Source organism: Maylandia zebra, linkage group LG7 (genome assembly GCF_041146795.1).
Source record: "Maylandia zebra isolate NMK-2024a linkage group LG7, Mzebra_GT3a, whole genome shotgun sequence".
NCBI classification, from domain to species: domain Eukaryota; kingdom Metazoa; phylum Chordata; class Actinopteri; order Cichliformes; family Cichlidae; genus Maylandia; species Maylandia zebra.
In genome coordinates this window covers 56,850,299-56,878,101 of record NC_135173.1, presented here as the reverse complement: position 1 = coordinate 56,878,101, position 27,803 = coordinate 56,850,299, and the positions used below count along the sequence as shown (strand labels likewise).

Genomic DNA, 27,803 nt, shown 5'->3' with positions numbered 1-27,803 from the left:
AAACTGTAAATAAATACTATTTATTGAAAATATTGCATGTCGTCAATCAAAAACAAAGACTTGTTTTCGTTTTATCAACAACATAAACGTGAGCTTGACCACTCAGACTTCAGCCCTCATCAAAATTGGAATGAAAATCAAGTACAAGTCTCCTTCCAGTTTCGTTTGAGGTCTGATTAATTAGCAGATAATTAATTCCAATGTCAGGGAAGGCGATTGCTAGCATTTGTTTACGCATGCATACTTAAAAACTCAATAAAAGCACAGCCTGTTTTTGAAAGGTCCATTGCACTCTGCTGAGCTTTATTATTACACTGAAAAACAAACAAACAAAAGAAGTAAAACATCAATGTCCTCAACACCTGGGATTACACTGCTCTGCACTGAAATATCCCACACACTTACTGTATCTTGGTCCAATGTGTTGTATGTAGTAACACTCGTGGTGAAAGTGAGTCAGTGAAAGCAGAAAAAAGGGTTTAAAGTTTAAACAAAAGTCATAGTAGATGCATTAAAAATAACTGGCATTTGATACGCACTGATTTTACTCCAAATACATGTGGCACGTAGTATTGCTTTAACCCTAACTGTCACTATAATGCCATGTTTTTAACAAATTCATGTTCTATCTGGTAAAATGAGTGATTATATCTGCAATCTTATTTGCAGGTCAACTGCAAAATGCATGCAAGTAATGATGCATTTGTATGTACAACTAAAGTGTTACTTTGTAGTTTTGAGAAAAATTTAGATATATTTATGAATTAAAGGTATATATGCATTAGTGTAGTGCACAAAAGTTCAAAGACTTTAAAGATGAACAGGCCGATACAGCTGCATAAATTTTGAGCCAACAGCATGCATCAGGAGTCTGCCACGATTCGCTGATTATCAACAGACAGGAATGCCCTTAAAATTCATTATCTTTATTTTGCTTTATCCACTTTTTATTCCTGATTCATATCTTTCACATTTGTGTATTAATTGTTGACTGATTTAAAAATAAATGCTTAGTGTCTGCTTGTCAGCCAGTCGATAGGTAGCCCCTTAACTGGCTCAGAATTTACTTTCACCACTGAGTGCAACTGACAGCATGGCTTCTGTTTGAGAAACGTGAATGGCACAAAGAAGAATTTAACAGTATTTTCATACATAATTCTTCATTGCTTGCATTGAACAAGCTTCCCGTTAAACTATTTTTTTAATACTCAGATCGACCCATGTCCGGCCTCTCTCCACCTGTGGTCCAGCACTCAAATGAGCTGCTGGCACTTTCAGCCTCATCAGATACCGAGTTTGTTGGCTTGCGTCAGCACCACCTTGAGTACAGGCATGAACGCTGAAGTCTCGCTGAAGTTGCTGTTGCTCACTATGTGGGTGTGGATGTTGAGGCCCTCTGTGTAGGATCGGGACTCTATGCTCCTGGCTATGTTGTGCAGTCCTCCTACAATGGCAGGGGAGAGCTGCACAGAGGAACAGCAGAGTTACGTCAGTAGAATGGCCAACTGTAGCAAATCAATGCAAAACACCAATTGGGAAACAGTCATTATAAGGCAGTTGATGGCATGAATTTTTGACTGAGACTACATTTTATAATATGTTTATTTCTTTATACATGAAACACCTCTTTTTAGAAGGAGCTTCTCATGTGAAAATCTGCTGAGTTGTTTAAACTCCGGAGGTCAAATTTCTTCATGTTTTGACTATTGGGCAAAACATCAGAATTTACTTTCACCACTAAGTGGTTCTCATTATCTTTCTAGTCTGCTTAGAGACAATGTGCACATTGTAAATTCACAGCATATCAAGGCACTTGCAGATGTGTGCATGGAGTATCACACTAACCTTATGATGACTAAATTTAAATACAGAAAATGATTTTAGGCTGTGAGAAATTTTTCACTATTTTCTTTACATTTTACAGATCAAACAACCATTTCACACTCTTGTTAAAGGCAAGATTCACTGTTGACCTCTGCAGTGGTGTGCTGGATACTCACTGTCTGCTCTCTGAGTTTGTCATAGAGTGCCTCCAAACGTTTGTTCGCGTCATCAAGCTTCCTCTTAGTTTGCTGTGAAAAGATCAAAGAACACTCAGTTACTCATCTAAGGGCTCACTTTGTTGAACTGCACTGTTAATTTCATTACATAGACTCACAGGGTCAGTAGCTACAGCCAAGCATTTCTGGATCAGCCCCTCGAATGTAGTCTTTAGGACGAGGTGCTCGTCAGGTATGGGTTTCTTCATGATCTTCTCAGCAGGGATGGACTGCAGAGGCTGAAGGGTAAAGTAAGAGGCGTGTCAACTAGTATTTACCAAAAATATAAAAATGTGAATCATTCATCATTAAAAGAATAAATTTCAAAAACTTATTCACAAAAATGATTTAATATGAAGGCAACAGGCAGAGTGTTACAGGCATCGCCCTAAAGAATGTAGCCTCATGGGCAGTGTAGTCCATGCTGCAGGGAGAATGGACTGCCATACCCGTTATGTGTCTGTGAGCGCGAGGAGGGAGAAAAAGAGTCGAAAAGTAAGAGATGTCACCCACCAGAAACGGGAGATAGAAGCATGTAAATATATAATATATGTATAGAAAGTTGACCCAGACAAGAAAGTAAAGCTAGTTTTCGGCTACGAGCCCGACACGGAGCCCGACGTATTAGCCAGAGGTCCCTTTACCTGTCTTATATACGCGCGGAAGATCGCTGAAAAAAGTGCAGCCTTACCTAATGTCCACCCTACTGTTACTCATTTTATATTAAGATTTAAAAATCTAGTTGCTATTGGTATGGCGAGTAACCTTCAGTAAAAGTAATAATTCACACAACAATAGTACATTCATGTAGTTGTAAAAAGCATGATAATATATTAAGTAATCCAAAGTATTCAGAATACGTTACTCTCATTGAGTAACGTAACGGAATACGTTACAAAATACATTTTGGGGCATGTATAATGTAATACAGTTGATTCTAAGGTATGTCTATTGGGGCAATGAAAATCTGGTAAGAAGCAGCAGTGCTAGACAATTAAAAACAAACACACAGATATATCATTTCCTCCAGACAACCATCTGCAGTATATCATATACAATCTATGGTTTAACATTTAGTTAAACCTGAGAGTTATTTACTTGGATCACATCTCCAGTGGGTGCTCCTGGTGCACCCTCCATGCTGGTCTTTGGCATTGCAGGGTTCATAGGTGGAGGGGAGAGCTGCTGCTGCTGCATGCCTGAGTAGGGGACCTGGACACCGGGTTGGCCCTGCATCATGGCCGAAGGAGCCCCAGAGGACATTGGCTGTGCCTGAGGGTCAGTGCCCAGCGGGGTCATTATGGGAGCAGTGATGGGGATAGGAGGGTTGTAGCTCTGTGGAACCTGCTGAATAGAAGTAAGCACAGTTTGTTTAAACTCTGTCATGGCTGTCTGTCTGTAACTTAAACACAGACATAGATGTAAACTTTACAGATGTGGAATTCCTTACTGTCCAGAAATCCATCTTCAATTCTCAAACTGTTCTAGTAGTTAGCTAGCCAAATGTTGTACCCACGCCATGTTTAAAGTATAATTATTTTGCAGTTGTTGCAGTTTTATAATTAGAACTGACAGCATCGGACATATTTTCATACTTTCACTGTTCTACTTGTGTAAATGCAAATACAGATCAGCACGTGTGAGCTTGTTCATCAGCAGCTAATGCTGCCTAAATGATATAAAAACTCTGCCTGTCTTATTTTGTTTTGGACAAAGCAAATTCAGCACACCAAAACATCAGTTTGTACTATTATCCATAATGAACTCTAAAGAAGCTTGGCATAAGCCAGAAAAGAGGGAGTTCAAAGGAAAAGTTGCCTCTTTTGAAATGTGTTGGCTTCATTCAAATGATTTCTTTGACAAAGACTCCTTTTCTGTTACTGACTTTACTTCAGTACTGGGTCTGTTGTCATAACAATAATTCTCCATACAAGGCCAGTCGTCATAGGTAAAATAAATAATGAATCTTATTATGTATTAACAGAAAATATAGAGCCAAACAATACAATGATAGCACATACTTCAAAATAGCTAATTGTCAAAGATCTTTTATGTGTTAAAACATATATACACACACACACACACACACACACACACACACACACACACACACACACACACACACACACACATATATATATACATAACTTGAGTTACCTCAAAATGTTTCATATTACCATAAAAACTAAAACTGCCTCAGTTTTCAGCTTGCATTGCGTTTTTTCAATTTTCACTCTATATTTCAGATAATGGTACCTTTGTCCAGAGGAACAACGACAGGCAAAATGTTCACATTATTTAGGCAGAATCAGGTATAAACAGACCACAAAACGGCATTTCTCATCCAACAATTTCAATAACTACAAATAAATCAATTTACCTCCTCAAACTGCCTGTCGAACAGCAGCAACAGAGTAATATAAATGTGTCTTAATTCTAAAATGTGTCACTCAAACTCTGATTAATGAAACCTACCTTCTTTTTAGGGGCTCGGGTCAGGGCTGGAGGATCATTCCAGCCGTTCTGAGGCCCTATAATGGAAAACAAATCTGTCTGATGTTTTGAATTTTTATTACAAGTCCCCCTATTAGCATTTATAAGAAGTTTAAAAAATATAACCACATTAATTGGTTATTGATAACAGACTATGATATATCTCTAAGGAGCTATAAACATTTTTTTAGTTCTTTATTAATGCGCAGCATTTATCATTAATTCTTTTTTTCAGCAATGAAAACAATCACTTATCACTGCTTTACGGTGCCATTCCTTAAATGTTTAAACAGCTGCCACCTATTATGACATTGTTCAATAAAATTTAACTTTTATCATTTAAAAGTGACATTATTTTGTGTTACATACCATGAATTAAACTGCTTATAAATGCTAAACAGGTGCAAAAACACACTGTTAACCAAACTTTGATTTGTATAATCATTAGATTCTGTTATGTTTAAAAGAGTGAGTATTCACTGTGGTTTTCATTAATTATTGTGAATGTTAAAGATGATTGCATCGTATCAAAAAAAATGTTGTGCAAATTTCTTCCAGAATAGATGGATTTTATTACACGTGTGATTGTACGCAGGTCACAATTATACCCGTGATTTTCTCATACTCTGTGGAGCCATGCAAACTGTAAAAAGTATGATTACCTGGCTGTGTCCATAACAACTCTGTCATCTGAGCATTTAGCATTTCTCTCAGCTTCAGTTGGAAATGTTTTCAGCCATAGGACAACACTGATTTTTACACAGTTTAAACTGTATGATTACTATTATCTATGGGGAAAAAAAGTAGTCTGGTTTGTTTACGTGTTCATAGTTGGTGAATTCTCCCAACAAATCAGAAAAGGACAGTCTCGATTATCACTGTCTTGCTGAAAACCTGTGACATTGTTGCTTTTTGCAGTCTTTTAGAGCAGGACACTATTGATTCACACTTGAACTGCTGTCTGAATAAAATATCATCTGGTTGTGCTATGTCACCGGAATAAGTATAGGTGTAATATTAGCTTAATGCAGAAAGCATATTCAATTTCCATTGTAGTACTATTTAATTGATTTTTGTGCATACCTTCCTGCCATATATACTAAGATGACACAGGTAAATAGAAGCAAATTGAAAATCATTGCTAAATATGAAACCTACCCATAATTGTATGGGACATGTAAGTATTGTAAGATTTACATTTACAACATAAACATCTGCCATTTAGGGTTTAAAGTTACTGTCTATGTGGATAATACATTCTGAGTGCTTTTATTGTGAGAAATGACCTTCAGACACCCAATATGTTCCCTTTTTGTAAACAGTAACAGAAAACATATTTACTATTGTATAACCAGTGCACCATTTAAATGCAAATTGCTTTGATAATTAAGATTTAATTTAATAGTGACCAGAAAAAGTCTGTTATTATTCACATTATAGCAGGTAAGATGTAATAACCTGCACTGCAGGTTAACACTAATGAAATGAATTCATTTAGTAACTAGATATGATATTAACTGTTAGTGTAGGTAAACAAAGGAAACTGGAATCCTACTAGTTTTAAAGGCTGAGAGAATTTGTAAGGAGCACAGTGACAGTGAGGGTGATTAGAGGCATGCAGACCTGTTCTCTGAGAGGCGGGGATCAGCTTGTTGTCTATCTTTGTACCTGAGACTCCACTCGGTGGAGGAGGCATGTACGACACAGGAGATCCTGGCCCGCCATGCTGGAAAGAAACTCCAGAGGACGGAGGAGTGGAGTAGGAAGAAGAGCTAGGAAAGAAAAGAGGCTGGGAAGGAGGAGAGGAGGACAGGCACTGGTTGATGGGAGGCTGTCCAGGATAGACTGAAGATATTGGCTGAGACTGGACGGGCTGTGTGTACTCAGAAAGAAAGCCAGGGGGCTGAGGAGGGGAGGATGGCTCTACTGAAGGAGGTGGATGAGGAGGAACAGAGGAGTACTGAAGAGGCTGAAAGAGAGGCATGCCACCAGCTCCATGCTGGTACTGGTTGACCTGGGGGTAAGCTGGGAGTCACACAGAGGATGTTCTGTTAGTGAAAAAACTGTTGCATGTTAAACCAAGTGCACCATGCAACAGGATGGTTACAGTGCAGAGCATGCTGAAGTACTCAATGTTTTGACAAAGAGATATACAAACTGAACATTCTCACTTCCTGTTAGTAACTAAGATTAAGTATGACAGCACAGAAGAGATCCGACATTAGCGTTAAACAGCAAAATACTTGTTAGTGTTTCAAAGAATACACAAATAGATTAACTGGTGGAATCCTGTCTCCTTTATACAACATTTAGATACTGTTGATTCATTTCCCCATACATCACTGCAGCCTGAAGGAGGAGCGCATGCTCCACCTAACCTCGTTCACAAGTACAGTGCTTCAACACCAGTTTTTTTTTCTTGTAAGTGCAGCTTTAAAATATGCCAAAAATGATCAAACCTGCACAGCTCAAACTTGTGTGTTCATTATGTTGGTCTGATTTGGTTCAATGAAATTAGCTCAGTGTGCATCATCAATGAATAATAGCTTCTGTAGCCAGAAATCACAGAAAGGAGACAATAAAAGCAACTTTTATATAATCATCACGTTTTGAAGTTTTCCTCATGGTTTCAGTAACCCAGAGATAACTGTCTGTACACAGGCCGGAACTGCAGATAGATGACTCGGGGCTTATAAAGATAAATAGTAATTAGATTTCTAGTATCTGTAGTTGAAAACGGGTATTACATTGAGCCCATTTGATGAACTTTTATCAACAAATATAATTTCGTAGCCCATGATCATCTAACTGGATCATATTGTAGGAATATTCCTGTTTGTTAGGTAAAAAAAAAAAAAACTTGAATAAAACTGTATCAAATGTGTTTGAAATGTGCAAGCTGGTAAACTGTTTCTTACTGAAACCACCAAATGAAGCACAAACTGTGCATTGTATTGTCAAGGGTATGTGTGTGTATTAATGTAGTAATACAGAAAAAAAAATATATATACATATTGATAAATTTGGGCCTAATGTGCAAGACAAGGTTGTTCTACTAAAATGAAATCTATTTTTTTCGTAAGCCAATGCCCCTCATGATAGACAGCTAAGTTCTGGAAGTGAAAACACTTACGCTGGTACTGATGAGAATACATGTAGGCAGGAGGGGAGGAGACTGGAGGAGCTGCAGCCGTGCCTGAGGCTGGAATGCCGTACATCGGGTTTGAAGGCTCCACCTGAAAAAGCAGGGACAACAAATCTGAACTCTTCCTCCTCTGTCCACTGAGAATCAACACTGTGCTCTACAAAAGCAAGTTATGTAGTGATTATAATAAAGCTTAGTTTTGCTAGAGGGCAGAATAGTCTTATGTTAAAAGAACTTTCACAGATAAAAGTGATGCAATAACCGCACTTCAGTGAAGCTTAATTTGTGCAGAAGGGCATGCATTTTGTTTTAAACCATGAAGAGTAAGCTATAAATCATGCAGTGATTCACATTAATTATGAGGCGGCAGCAGAAACAGATTGAATGAAGCTTTTGAATGCACTGTAGCCACGGAAGTACTAACAGGAAGTTCAGTGATGGTAGCTAGCAATGAGGGTTGGAAGCCATGGGAAGGTTTGGGATGTGGACCTTTGGCCTGCTCAGTGAAGCTTTTTAAATTGCAAAAAGAAGTGTGTGTCAAGGTTGAATGGGCGGTAATGCTCAGTATACCTTCTGGTCTGAGGCGCTGCCTACTTGAAGAGGAGGAGGGACATTGGGGAGGGCTGTGGGAGTTTGGTTACTCCAGGAGGTGACAGTGGAGGCTGCCCTCATCTGAAGCACACAGAAACACACGGCACATACCAATGATGGCCGCAGCATGGGAGGGGAGCACACACCAAACAACGCCACAATGCACAAACATTGGACGGGTGGACATAAGAGAGGACTTTATACGAGCCAAGGTTCAAATTACAAGAACACAACATCCTGAAAGAAAGTTTAGACACAGTAACAAAATTGCCCAGATGCTGATAAAAGTACCCACAGCTTGTCATTTAAACCCTGGCAAGAATGGACTGGCAAATGATGAAATGACTACAACACATCAGGAAATTAAAATGAGCACTTTGTCAGGTAGTTAGTAAGTGTGGAGATGTCAAATTTAGAGGAAGAACAGGAAATAGACCAGTCTGCCCTCAGGTCTGATATAAACTTAAAGCAAGATTCAACATGAACACATCAAAGAACAGATTAATCCACACACATGAACTGGAATTGTAAATTAAGGCTAAGAGAGAGAGATCTTCTCATTTCCTAGATTTAAAGACAGACATTGTTGAATAAACAAAACTCCCAAGAAAAGAAACTATGTTAACTATATTCTATGAAATTGTATTATATTGTATGAAAATGGTTATACATCTGTTTTCATTAATGTGGGAAAATGTGGCGATCACTTACTTGTAGTATCTCTTTTTTAAATCCAATTTTTTATTACAGTGTAGTTAAGACTGTGTATGTTTATGCTGGATTTCAGAATCTTATTCTTGGGTAGTTTATACATTTGTATAAAAAATTTGTCAATAAAATCATAACAAATGCAAATCAGAGTAAATGATAGAGAGATAAGAACCAAGAAAATCAGATCTGTGTGTAAACACTGTTATGAGATGTAGTGGCAGCTCTGCGGAACATACTGGCTGGTAATACTGTGGCTGTGCTGGGGCGGAGGCGGATGTAGGCATGGGGACTGGTGCTGCTGGGGTGGGCTGAGGCACCATGGTGGGATGGACCTGGGTGTAAGGATGCCGAAGCTGAGCCCGAGGGGCAGGCAGCTGAGATGGAGCTCTCTGGGTTTGCACTGAAGCTCCAGGAGCCGACCCCTGCTGCCCAAGAGCCCGAGTGAGACGGTCACGAAGCTGCTGAATGGCAACCTGAATGGAGCAAAAGACCTGGTTAGAGCCTGTCATTCTTGATCAGGAAAGCTACATTGCATATTAAATGATAATAAATGATTTCAAAAAACACCAGTAACAGCAATACTTCTCAACTGATCACTTCATTTTTTTTTCCTTCTGTAGTTTCCAATAACTGAGCACAATAAAAAGTGTGCATGCCATCAAAAAAATACTGGAATAAAATGGTTTTTACTGTTTGTATGTTTGGTACCTCTGTTATTATTTAAGAAAAAAAAATAAGATGGCCTGTATTTATATAGCGCTTTACTAGTCCCTAAGGACCCCAAAGCGCTTTACATATCCAGTCATTCACCCATTCACACACTGGTGATGGCAAGCTACGTTGTAGCCACAGCCACCCTGGGCCCTCTGACCACCACCAGTAGGCAACAGGTGAAGTGTCTCATCCAAGGACACAACGACCGAGACTGTCCAAGCTGGGGCTCGAACCGGCAACCTTCCGATTACAAGGCGAACTCCCAACTCTTGAGCCACGATCGCCCCATGCGGTTAGATTAAGAATTATGAAACTAAACAGACTGAAAAACATTATACATTTTTATTGCTTTGCACACAGACAAATTAAATAACTCCATTTGTTATTTAAGTAAAAAAGAAATGAGCTTAGTAAGGTTTTTCGCTTAAGTCCCTCTATTTGACCATGTCTGTCTGGGGTCTGATGGTCCAAACCTGTGATGTCAAACTCATTTCACATTGTGGGTCTCATAGAGCCCCCTTTAACCTTAAATGAACCAAACCTGTCAATGTAAAGAGGTTTAACAACACATTGAATCCCTCAGATGTCTTAATATAAGAACTGACAAAAAAAATATATAAACTGACTATATAAAAATCTAAATTTCTATTGTTGAACGTGAAAAAGGTCATTTACTGTCATTTAAATGTCTGGATGTTTGCATGGAGAAGAACTTTATTAATGTAAAACTGTTAGAGTCCTGTTAACAGCAACACTAACAAGCTTGGTGAGCAAGCAGCATTTCAACCTGTACAGGTGCACTGCACAGACAGACATGTAATCCTAAGTAAGAACAGCACTAAAATGGTGGAGCAGTCCAGTTCAGTGATGCTTCGTTTAAACTGATGCTTTTAATTAATACCATAGACTCTGTTCATGGTCATGAAAACAAACTTATAACCAGTAACAATGAAAAACAGCAGGGATGATTAGGCCGAGTGTATTCATGGAAATTTATATCTCATTAAGGACAAATACTCCCAAATATTAAAATATTAAAAAAACACACACACACACACTTTTCAGAGAGCAGGTGCAACAAACAGCAGCTGTGTACATACCTGGTTGCTGTTGTCAGGCAGATAGGTGATGGCAGTGGCCAAACTGCCCTGGGAGGCCAGCAGGTTGGCATACTGGCTCATCTTCTCAGCTAGCAGGATGCCGATAGCAGCGGGGCCAGAGCGCTGGGTCTGCTCTACTGCACGCCGCAGCACCACCACTTTCTCCACCAGGTCCTGAGGCACAGAGGCACAATATATGAGCACGACAACGTCATTAATTAAATATGTCAATGGTCACTTCGAGAAATATTGGCTTATTGCCAACTATAAACAGTTCATAATCCACAAGCTCCCTGTTTACTTAACCAGCAACTTTATCTACTTTAATTTGGCTTCATGTTTAGGACGTGCTTTCTATTTTTGTCTCCAGAAAACTGTCTCTTTAGCTGCTAAACACTTCACAGTCTTCACCAGCCAGTTGCTACTTGTGTCTGTGTGCTCTTTGGTGCTGGAATGGTAGCATATAGTTTTGTCCTGGAATGGAAATGCAGGGACACTGCAGGGTTAGGTGAAGATTTTCCTCAGAATTTCTTTGCAATGACTTATCACTTGAGCCATTACTAATACAAAAAATATTGGTTAACACAGATTTAAAGTAAAATTAATATTTTTGTTCATAATATAACGCAAAATGACGAAATGAAAGGTAGTGACTGTCCTAAGCTCAAAATAGGATTGTTTTGGTTCATTCCCACTGTAAAAGCTCTAATAAGCCACTGTTTAATTCCTGCTAATCAACAAAGAGTAGAAAGACACAGCTGGAGAGAGCTAGTGAACATAGAGGAGTGTTTAGCAGCTAAAAAGCCAGACATATTCCTGGAAGAAACAAAACTGAAAGATAAAAGACAAATTTGTTCAATCAAAGGAAAAGCATTAATAAGCTTGTTTCTGCCACCTACAAAGCAGCTAAACATGTGCCACTACACATTTAAAAAACAAAACATGAGCAGCAGAGCTTCTATACCTGCAGTGAGAGAGGAAAGTGTCCGTTCTGCACTCTGGTCCAGCAAGAGACAAGTTTCTCCACATTGCCAGCACAGATGTAGCACAAACAGGCTTGGGATTGTAGGTTAGCATCTTCTGATGCCTCCAGTCTGTCCCCGAGAAGGTCTTAAAAAATTGAAAATCAGGATGGACTGAATGTAAGTAAAGAAAATAGATTTATTTATATAGAATTTACAAAATGCCTGGATAGAGAAGAAAATCTAAATACTGAATTCAAACAGTAAGTCTTCACCTTAAAAAAGGTGATTGACCCCCTGATATCCAACAACAAAATACATGTGAACTAACCGCAGAGGGAAGAGAACTCCTCAGGCTGAGCGTAGGTCATGACGGCTGCCAGAGCCTCCTTCCAGTTCTGAAGGTCACACGTCTTCAGGATGTCGTGCCAGTCTTTCATTACCACTGCATTGATCAGCTGCAGGACAAATACACAATTACAACACCAGTAACACGTTCTTAATCAAAAAACACTCAAGGAAGTTTCCCCCAGTTGTCACCTTGGTTATCTTGCTGTGTGATTTTGTAAAATACTTCTTCTGGGTTTTTTCTAAAAGTTCTGGCCCTCCAGCAATGGCCAATATGATGCTGTCCGCCAATCGGTTGTCATGGAGACAAAGCTCCACAGCTCCCTCAAAGTCTCCAGTCAGCAGAGCTTGTGTGATGAGCCCATCCACATCTGGCAAGAAATAAAAAACCCCATTATGTTTAGGAAAAAACCCAGTGGCAGGTGTGAGCTTCATAAGTGTGACATCTTCATGTCCAACAAACAAAGCCCTCCTCGAATGGCTTCTGTCTTTACTGGTGTGAGACCTTCAACCAATTTATAATCATATAACAGCTGTCTGCTTTAAAAGTATGTCTGAGCTTTTCTTTTATAAAGAGCTGCTTTTTCTTCCTCTACTGAAAGAAAAGTAAATCCTCAAAAGCAGCAGACTTAGCTGTTAAAAGTTCAGACATCTCTAACTAGATTCATTTAATACTGAAGAAAATACTAGCAATAATGAGTCAGAAGAGTATAAGTTTCCACTTAAATCCACTTCCTAGTGGATTTCTTTTTCAACTCTCTGGTGCCTTGCTGCCTGCCACATATCCATACCCGTTACAATTTGATGATGGTTAAAATCCCAGGGCAAACAACAAATTACTGAGTTAATGTGTTGAAACACTGATAGTGCTGTTACCTTGACTAATGCTGAGATTGACCCCTCCTGCTGGTGTTGGAGCTGGAGCTCGGACCTCAATAGGGGCTAATGTCTCAGCAGGAATGGGCTCCTCATCAACTGATGCTGTCATCTCCTGTAACAACAGAAACATGTAATGATGCTTCAATCTTTTCTCCAGCCTTCAAGTGTTCCAGGATACTAAAGATTTTCTAACATAATGAAAGGCCCTGAGGCTAAACTTAGTAACAGTACAGTTTCATAATCATAATTTAGCAGGTTACCATGCCAACACTTGCTCACTAGCATTATAAAGTGCAGCTGAGACTCACTGAAATGTCCTTAGTTTTGTAAATTTCAGAAATGTAAGATTATGCAAAGTCATGGGATCAACAACTTCATGACAGGCCACCCCAAAGATGCTGAGATATTTCATTTAAAACAACAACTGCCAGCCTCATGATAACTTTAGTGAGCCCTCCACCTTCCTGGCACAGTGGATACCTGTGCCAAATTTTTGCTATTTCAATCAAGTAAATGTTGCCATAGCAACAAGGGTATACGTACCAAACTTTATAACAATTCATAGTTTTTTCTGAGATATTTCAGTTTGGACTAACCCCTTGAGCATGCCTAAAACCAACCCAGAATCCATCTATTCCTGCATGAAGAGTCAAACAGTGTTAGTAATCAGATTACATGGTTCATTAATTATAAAAAAAATATGCACACCCAGACAGGTGTTTTCAGCTTTCCGTAGTGTTCAATCAGTTTCCAATAGGTTGTTTTAATATTTGGTGACAGCTCCACATTACAGCCAAAATGATTTTGGAGTATTTTTTGTTCATTGAGTTTTCTCTATTATAAATTTAAACAATGTATTATCTTAATCACATTTTATTACTAATTCATGGACAGCTGTGGAAATAATGCTGTATTGATTCTCCTCAAATTATCTGAAGTTCATTACTGAAAACAGCTAAAAAATTTGCACTCCTGTAACTTTGCTGCTCAGCTCTTTTTAATGGGGAAACAAAGGTGTACCTGATCTAAGGGGATCTCTTCCTCCTCTTCCTCCTCATTCTCATTCTCATCCACCTCCAACTCTGGGAGAACCTGATCCAAATTTGCATATGGCTCACTGCGAAGAGCATCTTCTGGATCTGCCGCTGGTGCTGCTGTATCCTCATCCTCTGCTTCAGGAGTGGAATTGAGATCAAGCATGGCTGCAGGCTGAAGGTTTACAGCAGCAATCATGTCAAATGCTGCCTCTGGAGTGTCAGCAGGCGGCATGAAGCTGAGGTCTGCTAATGGCTGCAGCGTGGCTGGAGCGGGCACATCCACCTGAACAGAAGAGGCGGAGATGGATTCAGAGTCAACTGCATAATATGATCTGCCACATCAGGCTGAGGCTGGGATGTGTGCATCACCAGAAACAGTATGGATTCAGCTTACTGGGGCAGTCAGGTCAGGCATATATTATTTAATTGGTTTCAGCTAAAAAAAAAAAAAAAAGTGGATTTAAATCAACATTTAGGGAAATGTGAATTTCAAACTGGGATCAGAACCTAAGTCAGACCAATATTATTTTCCATATGTCAGAGAATGAAGACAAAAGCAAAATCACTAGATTTAGCACTGGAGTAAAGCTCCTATTTGAGGTCACTGGTGGAACCAGATGCATAAACACTGCAATACATTTATACAGAAAGTGAGCAGTGCATACAAGCGCGTGTGACAGAGTGCTTTCCTAAAGTGTGCGGCACTGCAGACTCAAGAATTTCCACTTTTTTGCTGTGATTGTGACTTTCAAATGTCGAGCTTCCTCTGAGTAATGTCAAAAAGCGAAGTTGAGTTTATAGCATTGAAACATGACTTTGTTGCTTACAACACTTCCCATATTGCAAAACATAAGACAGAGACAAACATCTTTTCCGCCGTGAACTGAGGCTTTGACAAGCTGTAATTACTGCCAGCAGCAATCAGTCAGACTTTTTTATTCTTCTGTCAGTGAACAAATGCGAACAGATCAGAACAGGCTGAGTTGAATGGAGACCAATGTGGGGTGAAATATGGACTGCATAGCATAGCAGTGTCGTGAAAATACACGTGAGGAGCAAATAAAAAGTTTAGATCAATGTAAAACTTTGTTCATTTAAGAAATGGTCTTGGAATGGAAAGACAAACATTTCAAGACCATAGGAAGTTTTTTAGAAGGTAACAGCTACATCCTTTTAAAGAGGCAGGCTGACCCTTGTAGCAGCTTTTCATTATGTTTAATGTTGCATGTAGTGTTGCATTTGTGTGCACCTGATAAATGTGAGCGTGATGGGATACGGTCTTTCAGTTCAGTTTTTGGAGTCCAACAAAACCTGAAGGAAATGTTACATTATTGAGCTGCTAAGTCTTCCTGCTATGAAAGTGGTGACACTGTGTGTGTAGTCCTTGTCTGGAAACCTGAACAGCGGTTTAGTGATACATTTTCCAGTATAAAACTGCTACTATTCATCATTAGACTGCAAACATTATGTTTAATGATTTTTTTACAAATTGTTATTAACTTCACCGATTGAGATATAATTTTGCTGCTTTACCCACAGAATGAAATGTCAGATGAGCCAGAATCATGTCAATAATGTTTTGATATCCATATTTCTTTCTTGCTACTAGGAAAAGCCTGGAAAGGTTTCATTCCAAAGTTGAAAAAGCAGGAGTTCTTGTTGGATTAGGGTTCGACTTTTTTGAGTTGCTTTTGTTTGTGAGGATTGAGGGGAAAAATATCTTTCAGTTTAACTTTTTGGTGATTTCCTGCCTATTTGGAGCAAACAGATGAGATATAATTGTAAAGGCCAGGATGTCCTATTTCAAGCACACTGGGACTTAAGTCAAAAGATATAGACCAAAAACAAATGTCCATTACAGAGGACATAAATGAATAGGCTGAGTCTCAGGAGAGACTTAAAAATTACAAATCTCCATGACGCTTGTTTAAATAAGAAAATCTGATGTGGCAAGCCAATAGTCCTTTTCCAGCAATTTTACACCAAAGGAAAACTTCAAACCTGGACTGCTCAGAAAGCACAGCTCAGAAAGCACAGACATAAAAATATCTGAAGGAGGATGCTAGCTGACTAGTTAGTGTGTTTCCCACTACTTTCCTGTGCATGCAGTACTGTGCAAAAGTCTCTCATTGGCTCTCCAATGAGTGGCCTTGAGAAGTACTTCTCCCGGCTTCTCTATGTCTTTGGACATTGGCTGCTTTTTCACACATTATCAGTCCTTGTACCAGAAAAACTTTTTGCTTCCTTTTCATTCAGGGTGTTGTCTACATGCATATGCACTTTGTTACTAGCAGCCCATCACAAAAACATATCATTTGTTCCCATTTCATATTTAAGTTAAATCTATGAAAAATGTCAAAGATATTATAGTTTGACAAGAATAAAACAGTATTTTTTACACAGGTTGTGTGTAGTGTATCCTTTAAAAGACTGAGGAAACTGAAGAGTGGAGGACAAAAGAAGAAGATCTAAAAAAACTAATAAGAATTAGAAATAAATCCAGCAAAGACCTGATACAGGTCCTGAGAGACACATCTGGCCCTTCAGTTAATCCGTCTACTGTTTGACAAAGCTTCATCAGAAAGGCGGGGAAACAGGGAGAAAAGGCTGAGGTATGCCAAATTACACAAGAACTGAATTTAAAATCTTTGGCTCACATCATTATCAATTTGTACAGAGGAGGTTAGGAGAGAGTGTCTACAGCCCTTTGTAAAACATGGAGGAGGATATGTTATGGTTTAGACCTGCATTTCACTGAGTGGTGCTGGGGATTTTGTCAAAACTGATGGAATTATGAACACAGAAAAGTACTATCAGATTCTGATTCACAATGCAATGCCACCTGGAAAGCATCTGATTTGCACCAGCTTTATTTTTCACCATAACAATGATCCCAAACACACTGCCAGTGCAGTAAAAGCAAACCTGGATAGAAAAACACTATCAGTATCAGTGTTGTTTGGCATTCCTAGAACCTAGATCTCAACATTATTGGCGGAGTGTGGGATCATCTTAACTAAGAACAGAAAAAAACTACTAAGAGCAGTTAAAGAAATGACAAGAAAGCTTGCTAACAAACTTCAGGCTATGTTAAAGGATAAAGGTGATCACACTAATTATTGACTGTCACATTCATCTTTATTCACTTTTAAAGGACACACATCAGAGTGGCATCCTTTATCTCTGATACCCCATAAAGAGATTTAATGCTGAGATACTCCTTTAAAATTCACAATATAAGATTAGCTGCTTTGACAAGCTTACCTTCAGGGGATTGGCAGACTGCTCCTCTAGTGCTGCTGAAATCTGACAACAAATGGATAAATTAATCACAAGTTCAACTGAAAAACATGCGTAGCATCATATTTCACATGCAGATGAACAGATAACATGTCGCACCTTTAAAGCCAGCTCCTCTTTGTTGTACCCCAGAAGTTCCAGGTACTTGCTACGGATGTCACTTTCAAAATTAACCTTAAAACACATAACATCCACATTAGCATTATCCACACAAATTTCAGCAAAAACATTATTGATTAAAAATTGTGTTTTTTAATGCTTCCTCATACCTTAAGGAAAGACCAAACAGTTTTTTCAAACTCATTTTCAGCCACGTCGATCTTTTCCTGGCAGAAGTCCACGAAGTTACCTGAACTCAGAGTGGCCTGCAGCTGGTCGGAGCGCTTCAGAAAAGCTGTTTCTGTAACAACCTGGCTCATGTGCACAACGTGAGAAGTGGGCTGCTGAGGCTGCTGGGGGTTTGGTTTTGTATTCTCCAAAGATATCAGCTTCCCACCAAACTAAAAGGAAACAAATCAAAAAAGATTTCAAGTGTGCTTAAAAAAAGAAAAGCAGTCTCACCGTACTTTTGATCAAAGCTTAAAGAAACAGAACTCACTGCAAACGAGGCTCCCACAGGTCGGCGAATCCACTTGGGTGGCTTCTTCAGGGGGTTGACTGCAGCTGGAGTAGCTGGAGTCTGAGGCAGCTGCAGGGGAGGCAATGTTTGCCCTGTCCCAAATGGATCCATGTTCCCAAACGAGTTGCTAATCTGTAAGAAACACACAGAGTCGAGGTAGACAAATTAATATGAACAAAAAGAAATAATTCACAGCTCTGAAAAAAGAGAGAAAGGATAAGTGTGGTTAATTTCAAGCTGACATTAAACTGAAAGTTTGCTCTGGACTATTTAAAATCCCCCTGGTGGTGTACAAAGGCAAAGCTGCTATAAAAAACTGTGTCATTTTCCAAATATTCAGGGACCCAACTGTAAGTCTAATATAAATGATGCTACTCTTATAGTTGTTTTAAATGTTTAAATGTTGTTTTTAAAACAATACTTTAACAGTCGTCGGTTTAGCTCAGTCTGGGAGCTTTTGAGTCTGACTTGCAGCCTTTTGCTACGTGTCTTCCCCACTCTCCCTCCCTCTCGGCTTCCCTGTCTATCTTCACTATTCACTCCCAGCCCACTGTCCTTTCAGTGGGCTGGTTTCAGTCAAATGTACTGTTTATAAGATTGGGGAAACCTGCAGTCAGCTGAGACTGAAGAAGTCACTTGGATGAGTGACGAAACGTTTCTCCCACTGAAAACGCTGCGTCCAGATGAACAGAATCAACTTTTGGAGATATCTTCACTACTGCTATCCAATAAAGGCGAAATGCCAAAAAAACCCCAAACAATACTTTTATTTCAGGAGACTTAATCTTACCTGGTCAGCGTGCCTCTGGCTCTGTGCCTGGCTGCTCCCTCCCATGATGGAGTAGATGTCGATGTGTCCGTCGAAGCCCGCGGCTGACAACACAGCGGGGTTTCTGGGACACCACTGGATGTCAAAACACCACTGGCTGCTGGTGGGCAACTCGTACAGAACCTGAGGATTCAAGAAAATGACTTTCCAACCTCAGTGGCAATCATGAAATGATAACTGTCAGTTCACAAACATACACACACACACACAGAATTTTCACCTCTGCTGTGTTTGGATTCCAGCACAAAATCCTGCTATCCTTCCCACAGCTCAGAAGCAGCTCAGGATCTGCTAAGCTCCAGGCAATGGCCAGGATACCCCTGTCAAATGAACCGTCAGATGAAAAAGAGCACAGTTACAATCTTTTATTCCACATTATCAACACTATTTAAAGGTCTAATGGTTCTAATGGTACAGCTGAGCACTGCAGGTTTTCGCAAACATAGCTCAGACAGGAGGAAACTGTATTTTATGGACTAGTCGGCAGCAGTTTAACAATGATGCTACATTGAGTATTCCAGCAGCAAGAAAGAGTAAGTGGGCTCAAGTGTTTGCTATATCTTAGAATTATATTAGCTTATGGATCAAAGGAATATGATATATCGGGCTCTGGATACGCAGATAAAGCTTGTTATAAAGATACATTTAGTCTGCTTTGGTCTTTAGGGAGACTTGTTATCAGTAAGAAAAAGTATAAAACAGATTAGATTTAGACTGATTTATCAGTGCTTACCTTGAGTGATGCTCTAGAATCTTGAGAGGAGAGGTAGCAAATCGTAAGTCCCACATCTGGATGACGGGCATCCTGTCGTCCTCCGAAGCCAAGACCAGCTGAGTGGCCACCTCTGGGTTCCAAGCCAAGCCAGAACAATGCATCTGGAAAGAAACACGCAACAGTGATCTTAGACTGTTTAAGTTGAGTAGACAGAGCCAAAGGACTGGGAGAAAATGCAGCATGTTGAGGGTTTCTCTGACAACGTACTCTGTTGCTGTGGTCGCTAACTTTGATAATGAGGTCATTTTTGCGGAGGTCCCACACTGAAGCTCGACCCCCCGGGCTGGCTGAGGCCAAGATGTGTTGGACCTGTTTGTTCCAAGCCACACAGCTGATGTCTTCCATTGGCTTTAAGAGAAAAACATAAACCATTCATATGGACTGTTCATTCATTAGTGTCATATACAAATGTTAATTAGATACATGAATTGAGAAAAACTGTGCCCAACATAAAACTGACACTTAAAATATTTGAAAGATGATGATATAATAGCAGAGTAATACCAAAAAAGCACTAAATGGTACATTTAAGTATACGAAATGTACAAATGACAGTGGAAAGGTACTGTGTAGTCCTTACAACAAAAAAGCATCCAAATTAATGCTGATTCTAGTTATGGATTTATCACTAACTGTAGTAATTCTCCCAAAATGTTCAGCCTCACATTTAGTATAGTGAAAATTAACCATGGCATGTTGTAAACAAACTGACATTTAAAGAGTTAAAGTTCTGAAAAGGAAAACATTTTAGTCATATTTGATCATTAGAAGACCGACATTGGTTAAAAATGCAACTGGGTGAAAATGGAAAATGCCATTAGTAGATATTTATTTTGTTGTTATGTAATGGCCCTTTTCCACTAATACTTACTCGGCTCAACTCAGTTTTGGTTGTTTTCTAAAACAACTGAGCACCACGGTGTTGGTTTTTGTGTAGCCATTTCCCTTGTTAGAAGGTTTTAAAAAATGGCAGTTTTGATTGTTGTGAAGGAGTCATTCTTATGACTCATCGAGTGATGCCCCTGACTGGCCAATCAGTGGCGTGCAATCTGTTGACGTTACACTTTCGGACTGATTCAGATCGCTTCAGACCCCGGCCGAGTAGGTGCTAAAAAAGCACTTAGTAAGAGATACTACCACCTATCAAAAAACCCTAAAAACCAAGTTCAGCTGAGCCGAGTCAAGCTGAGTAAGTTCTAGACTAAAAGGGCTAAAATTCTTCATACTTGTGTTTTAGGTCCTGGTGTCATTGGAGAGCCAAAGTTATTCATGTCCCAGATATAGATTTCAGACTCATTTCCACCTGATGCAACAAGGTTTGTCTGCAGGAAAAAAGGACACAAAACACCAAATGAGTCACTGCCTTGAGTTTAAACCCAGCTTCAAGCTGAAATCCTTTGCACAAGGTGAAAAGCACCATACTTGGAAAGGGTTGACATCCAGAGCTCTCACTGGCCCTGTATGCTTGTCGCTCTCAACGATGATGGCGTCGCTCTCTCCGCTCATTATCTTTGCAGTGTCGTACAGGATAACATTGCCATTCTCCCCACCTGCGATGAGAACACCAGAGGGATGACCCTGGGAGTCCATACCATATGGACCCCACGCCAACTTGTGGTATCTGTGAGGAGGAAGAAGAAGAAGAAGCCCTGATTAACAGCAGGACGAAAAATAGAAAATCAGTAATATTACTGTGGAGAGTTCTTTATTCTACCTGTGACTGGAGGAGAGGCTGCCACATGATTTCATATCCAGAGATGGCTCAGCCAAATCCAGCTCAAAAAACTCCAAGGAGGCATTGGTACTGAAGGAGGCATCCAGCTGCTGAGCTGATGTTCCTGCAGGAATACAGGTATCAAACATCAACAATTAATAAAGCAACAGAAACTCTATATGCAGCTATGTTTATAGATTAAGCCATTTTTCCAACGCATAATCCAAACAATTTACAATCTTTGGTTTGCTGTAAAAATCTGCATTTTTTCTTGTCCTACATTGAAATTAGAAGAATATCACATAAAAATAAAAACAATAAAGCCTTTAAGTCCCATTTTTTATTAAAAATTGTTATGGATATTTGTCACTGCTTTCTGATCTTCAACAATAGCTGCACCACTGGATGAATATATCCACTATCACTCAATATTTGTGAAGGGGATTGTTATTGTGATCATTTAGCATTCTTCCTCTTTTTACTTCCCTAATAATGAACTCACAAAGCACAGAACTGAACAAGCCTGTTGGATGAGAGATGAAACATCTTCACAAAACTTTAAGTGCAGTTGTCTTGTTTTTTCAAACTCTTATACTATGTAGAAAGGTTTTTTGCAGTAGTGAGGAAATCTCCATTCCTGTGTCTCATAGCTTTCTGAGAACCCATGCTTAGGTAAGCAAGTTAGCTTTTCACTTGTTTTTTATTTTTTTGTTTTCTTGTTTATTTTTCGACCGTTCATTTTCATCTGTAGGGGAATATTCTAACAAATGGATTCTAAAGTCAAAATGTATGTAAGAAATTAGATGTGAAAGGTAACAGAAACTATGCTTGTTCAGCATGTAGATAAAATTCAGCCTAACTGTAACACTAATACTAAGTGGTTTACCAGAGACGTGCTGGCTTTTACCAGATTTATTTGTAGCGATTGAGGCGTTCCTAATCTCACTGTGTACTTAAGGTCACTAAACAAGCCGATTCCTTGCCATCTGAATCAGACTTTCAGAAGTGGACTTTGTGGTATGTTTTCGAAAATTGTCCTGCTGCATAACCCGGTTGATAAGGGCCAGGTAGGTTTGGATAATGTTTTTGTATCATTTAAAAACTGCATTTTGTATTTACTTGAGTTATCTTTATCTAATATTAAAACCTGTTTGATGATCTGAAACATCATCAAGTGTGAAAAATAATATGCAAACAAGGAAACAAAACAAGCTGTTAAGATAAATGCTCTATTTATATCATCAGTCCAGAGCATTTTATCCCTCATACAACTGATTCTTGGGGATGTGCAGCATCATTTATTTGGCAAATTTTGCCTTTCTAGTATCCATCCATTCTTAAACTGTGATATTACATATCTGCATGGTACTGCTCATTATTTGAGGAAAAAAAACCTTCCAGCTATTTCTGCAAAAATAAGTTAAATAAATTCTTTTAAAAGTGTATTTTACTAATAAGAATAGCTCATATGATCAATTACTATCTAATACATTTACTATATCATGTCAAATATGTAAAACAGGGATTAAACAACAGTATGATGGCTAAAATTGAAACAGAAGAAAACCCAGCTGAAATGGGACAGAACATTTTCTGTTGGTGTACATTAAAAAAAAACCTGACGAGAGCTGCGGAGCATTTTAAAGACTATGGAAATGGATGGTGAGAGACTGTATTAGTTCATGTGCCTTACAGTCCTGACAACAGAAAATGTGGTAGCATCACATTAAGTGTAAATTACAGATAAAATACTCTATTCATTAACACCAACTACAGTTTGTACAGTCACACCATAACAACTCTGTCTCCAGAGGTGCGGAGTTGATTTATCATTCATTCTTATTTAGTGAATATGGGTTAAAAGTTCACTGATAGCACCCACTTTTACAAATATTTGCCCTGGCCTCCTGCTATTTTCATAATAAGGACAACTTCATAGAGAATTCTGAAGCCTGCATCGTCTTCACATGATTAAATGTCCCACATGCTTGCAGCCCTAAATATACAACACTAAACATGTCATTTTCCACTTAAAGAGGCTGTGAAAATGGCTGAAGTAACTGACATAAATGATGTAATTTCATGTCAAAGTGACAGACGGCAGCAGATGCACGCCTGTACTGATGCTCTCTGCATGCTCATACCTGTTGCCAGGTAGATGGGGTGGTGCTGTGCAGGACTCCAGCTCTGGATGGCTGTGCGGTTGATCACTTTAAGTTTCATCCTTGAGAAATAAGGGCATAGTTTGAACGACTGTGCAGTGATTATTACAATTTATTTATGACACTTTTCTCTCACTTTAGCGTTCAGAATAACCAGATATTGAATCCTTTCATGTAGTTTCGTTTCTATGACAATAAAAAAGAGCTTAAACGATCAGTTTCAAATGAAGTGGCTAAATACAATGCTTTTTAATGGTAGCTTTATAAAGGTTAACATGTGCAGTTTTTTCTTAGCGTTTCCCCAAGGTATGATCACTTTAGAGGTTCCAGCTTTAGAGGTTCCAGCTGAATCTTACTGAATTGTTTATTTGAGTTATAGCATCGTTTACCACATTGTAAACACTGTTAAGTGTTCATTAGACACTTATGACAGGCTGGATATATAAGCAGAAATCTGCTGTGGAAACAAAAATCAATATTGATAACTTTTTATGTGTTGACTTTTCTATCAGTTCAACCACAACACAACATCTTCATGGAGTTGCATTTATTGCAGGACTGCTATGGATTATTTTCCGTTAGGTGTGCTAACAATATCAAAGAATTTTAATACCATATTAATAACGACTTTCAAAAGTGTGAATCTGTCTCTTTTACATCGAGGGGAGCGGACCGCTTAATAAACAAGTAGTTACAGTTTTACACACGCTTTCCCATTCATCTTGCTGCTGTAATAAATACACTAGTTACAGAGTAACAAAGGCCTGCTCTGACTGGCACTAATTATCACACGCTTTGTGTAGCTCGGGGCTGTGTCGGGAAAGGACATCAGAAATGCTACATTTAGCTTTAAAAGAAGTTTTGCAGTCGTTTGGTTAAAATTACAAAATAAAAGTCCTTGCTAGCAGCAAGCTAACAGCTGGTGGACCAATTAAAAGCCACACAGCCGTGTCGTTTATGAGCCTCGAATAATACGAGAAATGCGCGTAAATTTATTGTCACTTCTTGTACATGTTTACTACGACATGGTTCAGCTTGGACTAATGCAGCTGCAATGAGATATTGTGTTTAGAAGCCTGCTAGCTACCTGCAGGGACATATGAGAGAAGAAACAGTTACACACTCACACAAACCCGCACACAGATCTTATTACTTCACTAAAGCAGCTTACCTTCTCTTCTTCTCTTCTTTTCACATGAACGCACACATTAAAAAAAGAGTAGGCAAACACTAACTGTCTCCGCCCGTACAGGTTCCCCTTTCGATTCTGCTCAGGGATTTACAGCTGTAGAAACAGAAGAAGAGGCTACCGGGTCCCGGCTGCGGACTCGAGACAGATTTCCACGTCCCCACTGGTCTCCATCAACGTGGCACTAAGCAACAGCCTCCTCCTACCACGAAGAAGAACGACTTCCGGGGGAGCTTCTCCCTGTTTGCTAACTTATGCTAATGTTAAGATTTTTATAATAAACGCTAAAAATATTAGTAACTATTTTATGTGAGCATTTATCATTTTAAAGTGTTTCTTTATTAAGGAGTAGGAATAGTAACGAACCGGTCTTTATATCATTTAAAGTATTTCAGCATTTCATTTACAGTAATATGCAAAAATCTTTAGCCACCCCTCATTCATTTATATTTTGCTCCCAGTGACTCGAGCTGTAGTTTTCTCGGCATTCTTGCTGTTCTTTTAGGGTTTTATTTTTTCAGTCACATTCAGTTCTTGTACGGCACCATTTTGAAAGGAGTGATTCCTTTTTGTTTGTTTAAGCCACTTGACACTCATAAAAAGGGCACCTAAGCGATAGGAATAAATAACAGGTGTATCTTTTGGTGCTTTATACATAAAAACTACATGGAATTTAATTTTTTGCACATAGAATTTAAAATGTGTTTTATGTTATCTTTAGAAACTTGGTTACTAACAGAGTGACTATTAAGAAAAAGGTCCAGATTTGCTGAGTCTACAAAAGAAGTCTCACAGGCCAAAAATAACATTTTATAAAATATTTTTGCCTGTTTTGACTCAAATTGTCATTAAATCTTGTTCAGTTACCTACTTAACAACTGTTCAAATATCTTGGGGAGGGATTAATCCAATTTTTTAAAACAAATTAGCACCAAATAGCGATAAAGCAGTAGGACAAAATCATAACTATAGTTTATCTACAACATTAGCCGTCTGACTCTATCAATGCTAACAGTAAAGAGAATCAGAGGCAATGTATTTTTCTGCATTGTTTTAATATATGTACTAAAAAAGTAGCAACAGCCAATGAATGTCACAAAACAAAACTTTCTTGACAAGTTGATTTTATTTGACAACAAATTTAAAGTAACATGAAGGCAAAGCAGTCAGGTCATTATGCATCTATATCAATACATCACCTGAACTCGGGGAAACATTTCAGCAGTTGAACCCTGTAAAAACAATCGGAGTAATAAAATAAACTGTTAAATTTAACAGCAGAGGTGCACTTTAGTTAAGAAAATATAAGATAACACCCTCATTTGAAAGCGTGTGTATAATCTTCCCCAGACATATGAATGGGTCAGATGGGTAGTGATTGGTATAATCATTGGGAAGGATATTTATTTCACAATATGTTGTTGGGCATGAAGACATACATACATGCAAGTCACATCCACACGTGGCTCACTTCAAGGGAACTTTTCTGCAGCTAACCTGTGAAAACAAAATCAATTAGTTTCTATATAAACCAGCACACGAATCAGAACATAAGTTGCCTGCAAAATACGATTATCGTACAGTTGTATTTTGCAAAAAAAAAAATTGAATTACAATTATGGGATGTGCGCCGATTTTTTTTTACGTGTTTACTCCAATTTCAGAAAATGTTGGCTTATTTTGCTGGCGGCGACTCTTGATCAACATTTTACTTTTTCACCAAACCAGCAAAGTTTGCAACCTAGTCTCTCTCCACACGTGCAGAGGGGTTAGTTGGGCTAACGTTCAATGGCACACCTCGTTTCAAATCACGTTCAGAAGTGAGCTAACTCCCCAAACCGTCTACACATTTAACCTAGAGGAATGGTGTAGATAATGCAATTTAAGGTACATATAACAATTCGCATTTCAGAAACTAATTTTCTCTGAGAGCCTTATTTTCCCAGCCATGATACTGACCGCCAACACCAACACTCATGGTTCTCCTTCGGCTTCTTTTTCTTCTTTGCGTGTCTTCTTCTTGCTGTTCTTCTTCTTCGACGGTCAAACAACGAAGTGGTGGATTGCCACCACCAATGACTGTCGCCACCAAGTGGTACAGAAAATCAACATAAAGAGATACAACTTGATAACCCCCGTTGCTTTATATTTGTAATAGACCCAGTTAAAATCTACTCAACCTTCTTTCTTTCTGCCTCACACATCCGACACGTTGCACTGTTTTATCTCAGTAATCGCACCTGCATGTACCATGTCTACCTAATAATAAGACTTTTAGCTTTAATTCAGTGACTTGTAAAACAATTTTCTGCTAACTTTTTAGGAATTACAAATATTTCTATGCAAAGTTGCCTATTTTTATATGTTCAAAGGTTATTGGACAAATTGACATCATTTCAAATTTAAGGACTCTTTAGTTGCATGAAGATCTTTTGCAGTCAACAACTGCCTGAAGTCTAGAAGTAATTGACATTTCTTCTTTTCTTTTTCTTAAAAAACACAGCACACAGTAACGTCTCTCTGCCTTCCCCTTTTTCTTCAGTAACCTGTATGATCAGACGACTGACCTATCCTTTGAAGGACAGCCCATTTCTTTGCAAAGAAATTATCCATTTACACTGTGAAACTCCATCCGGTCAGTTTTGGCTGAGTCTGAGCAGAGAGTGAGGAATTCTTCTATCTGCAGTCACATAATCAATATACACCAGTGACTTAGTTCCAATGGCAGGTATTCAGAGTTGCCATAGCAATGCTTCCACCTCCAGCATGTTTGGCAGATGCTGTAGCATGCTTTGGTTAATGAGCCTTCTTCAGCAGACTGAAGTGATTACTTGAATGTATGCTGACAGATATATCATGTCTGTATATGAGTGTGTACATGAGAGAACTAATGAAAAATAATAGAACTAGCAGGTCTGTAATGGTGCTCAAAGGCAGAACAAGAAAGAGAAAACAATATAAGAGAAATATGATCTCTTTTCCTGTTAGCATACTTGATATAGTGTTTTGGATCAGCTGAATGCTTTTTAAATGGGTTTTACAACACTTGTTTCTCAGAGTGTCCTGTATTTTAATTGATTTGTGTCATCTAGCTTCATTGACAGTACTGGGACAGTGCTCCCGTGGAACTCCGTGAATAACTTTTCTGTTTGAAGTTTATAACCTAAATAGAAAAAAAAACAAACAAACATAAAAA

General features: G+C 38.8%; 1 protein-coding gene and 1 long non-coding RNA gene across 9 annotated transcripts; both read right to left on the bottom strand.

Moving 5' to 3' along the window:
* Positions 1-4: 4 nt before the first annotated feature.
* Positions 5-24,803, bottom strand: sec31a (SEC31 homolog A, COPII coat complex component). 8 transcript variants are annotated; one of them, XM_004566895.4, is made up of 28 exons: positions 24,590-24,803; positions 23,401-23,480; positions 21,257-21,380; positions 20,965-21,163; positions 20,769-20,864; positions 19,750-19,890; positions 19,501-19,643; positions 18,988-19,087; positions 18,729-18,890; positions 17,918-18,070; positions 17,589-17,819; positions 17,419-17,493; positions 17,284-17,325; positions 14,003-14,302; positions 12,980-13,094; positions 12,296-12,474; positions 12,087-12,213; positions 11,758-11,903; positions 10,794-10,967; positions 9,216-9,452; positions 8,248-8,349; positions 7,666-7,768; positions 6,156-6,557; positions 4,515-4,570; positions 3,138-3,383; positions 2,159-2,278; positions 2,001-2,072; positions 5-1,463 (listed from the first exon to the last, which is right to left on the bottom strand). In XM_004566895.4, exons 2-28 carry the CDS (start codon positions 23,477-23,479, stop codon positions 1,284-1,286), a joined length of 4,104 nt encoding a protein of 1,367 aa, XP_004566952.1. In that variant the 5' UTR covers position 23,480; positions 24,590-24,803; the 3' UTR covers positions 5-1,283. The 8 variants fall into 8 exon arrangements, with proteins under 8 accessions (XP_004566952.1, XP_004566951.1, XP_004566953.1 ...); XM_004566894.4 differs by having other exon boundaries at positions 3,138-3,386; positions 24,590-24,802; XM_004566896.4 differs by having other exon boundaries at positions 3,138-3,386; positions 6,201-6,557; positions 24,590-24,802.
* A 910-nt stretch (positions 24,804-25,713) lies between these two features.
* Positions 25,714-26,673, bottom strand: LOC143419727 (uncharacterized). Its single transcript, XR_013099742.1, has 3 exons — positions 26,567-26,673; positions 26,051-26,104; positions 25,714-25,839 (listed from the first exon to the last, which is right to left on the bottom strand). It is a non-coding gene; the product is annotated as an uncharacterized LOC143419727 (long non-coding RNA).
* Between the last annotated feature and the right edge of the window lie 1,130 nt (positions 26,674-27,803).

Excerpts from the sequence above, each read along its gene's own strand:
- sec31a (XM_004566894.4), bottom strand. The coding sequence starts at position 23,479 with ATGAAACTTAAAGTGATCAACCGCACAGCCATCCAGAGCTGGAGTCCT. Across the intron at positions 17,326-17,418 it reads AAGAGGAGCTGGCTTTAAAG|ATTTCAGCAGCACTAGAGGA; the intron begins GTGCGACATGTT and ends ATTTGTTGTCAG. Across the intron at positions 2,279-3,137 it reads CCACTGGAGATGTGATCCAA|CCTCTGCAGTCCATCCCTGC; the intron begins GTAAATAACTCT and ends TTTACCCTTCAG.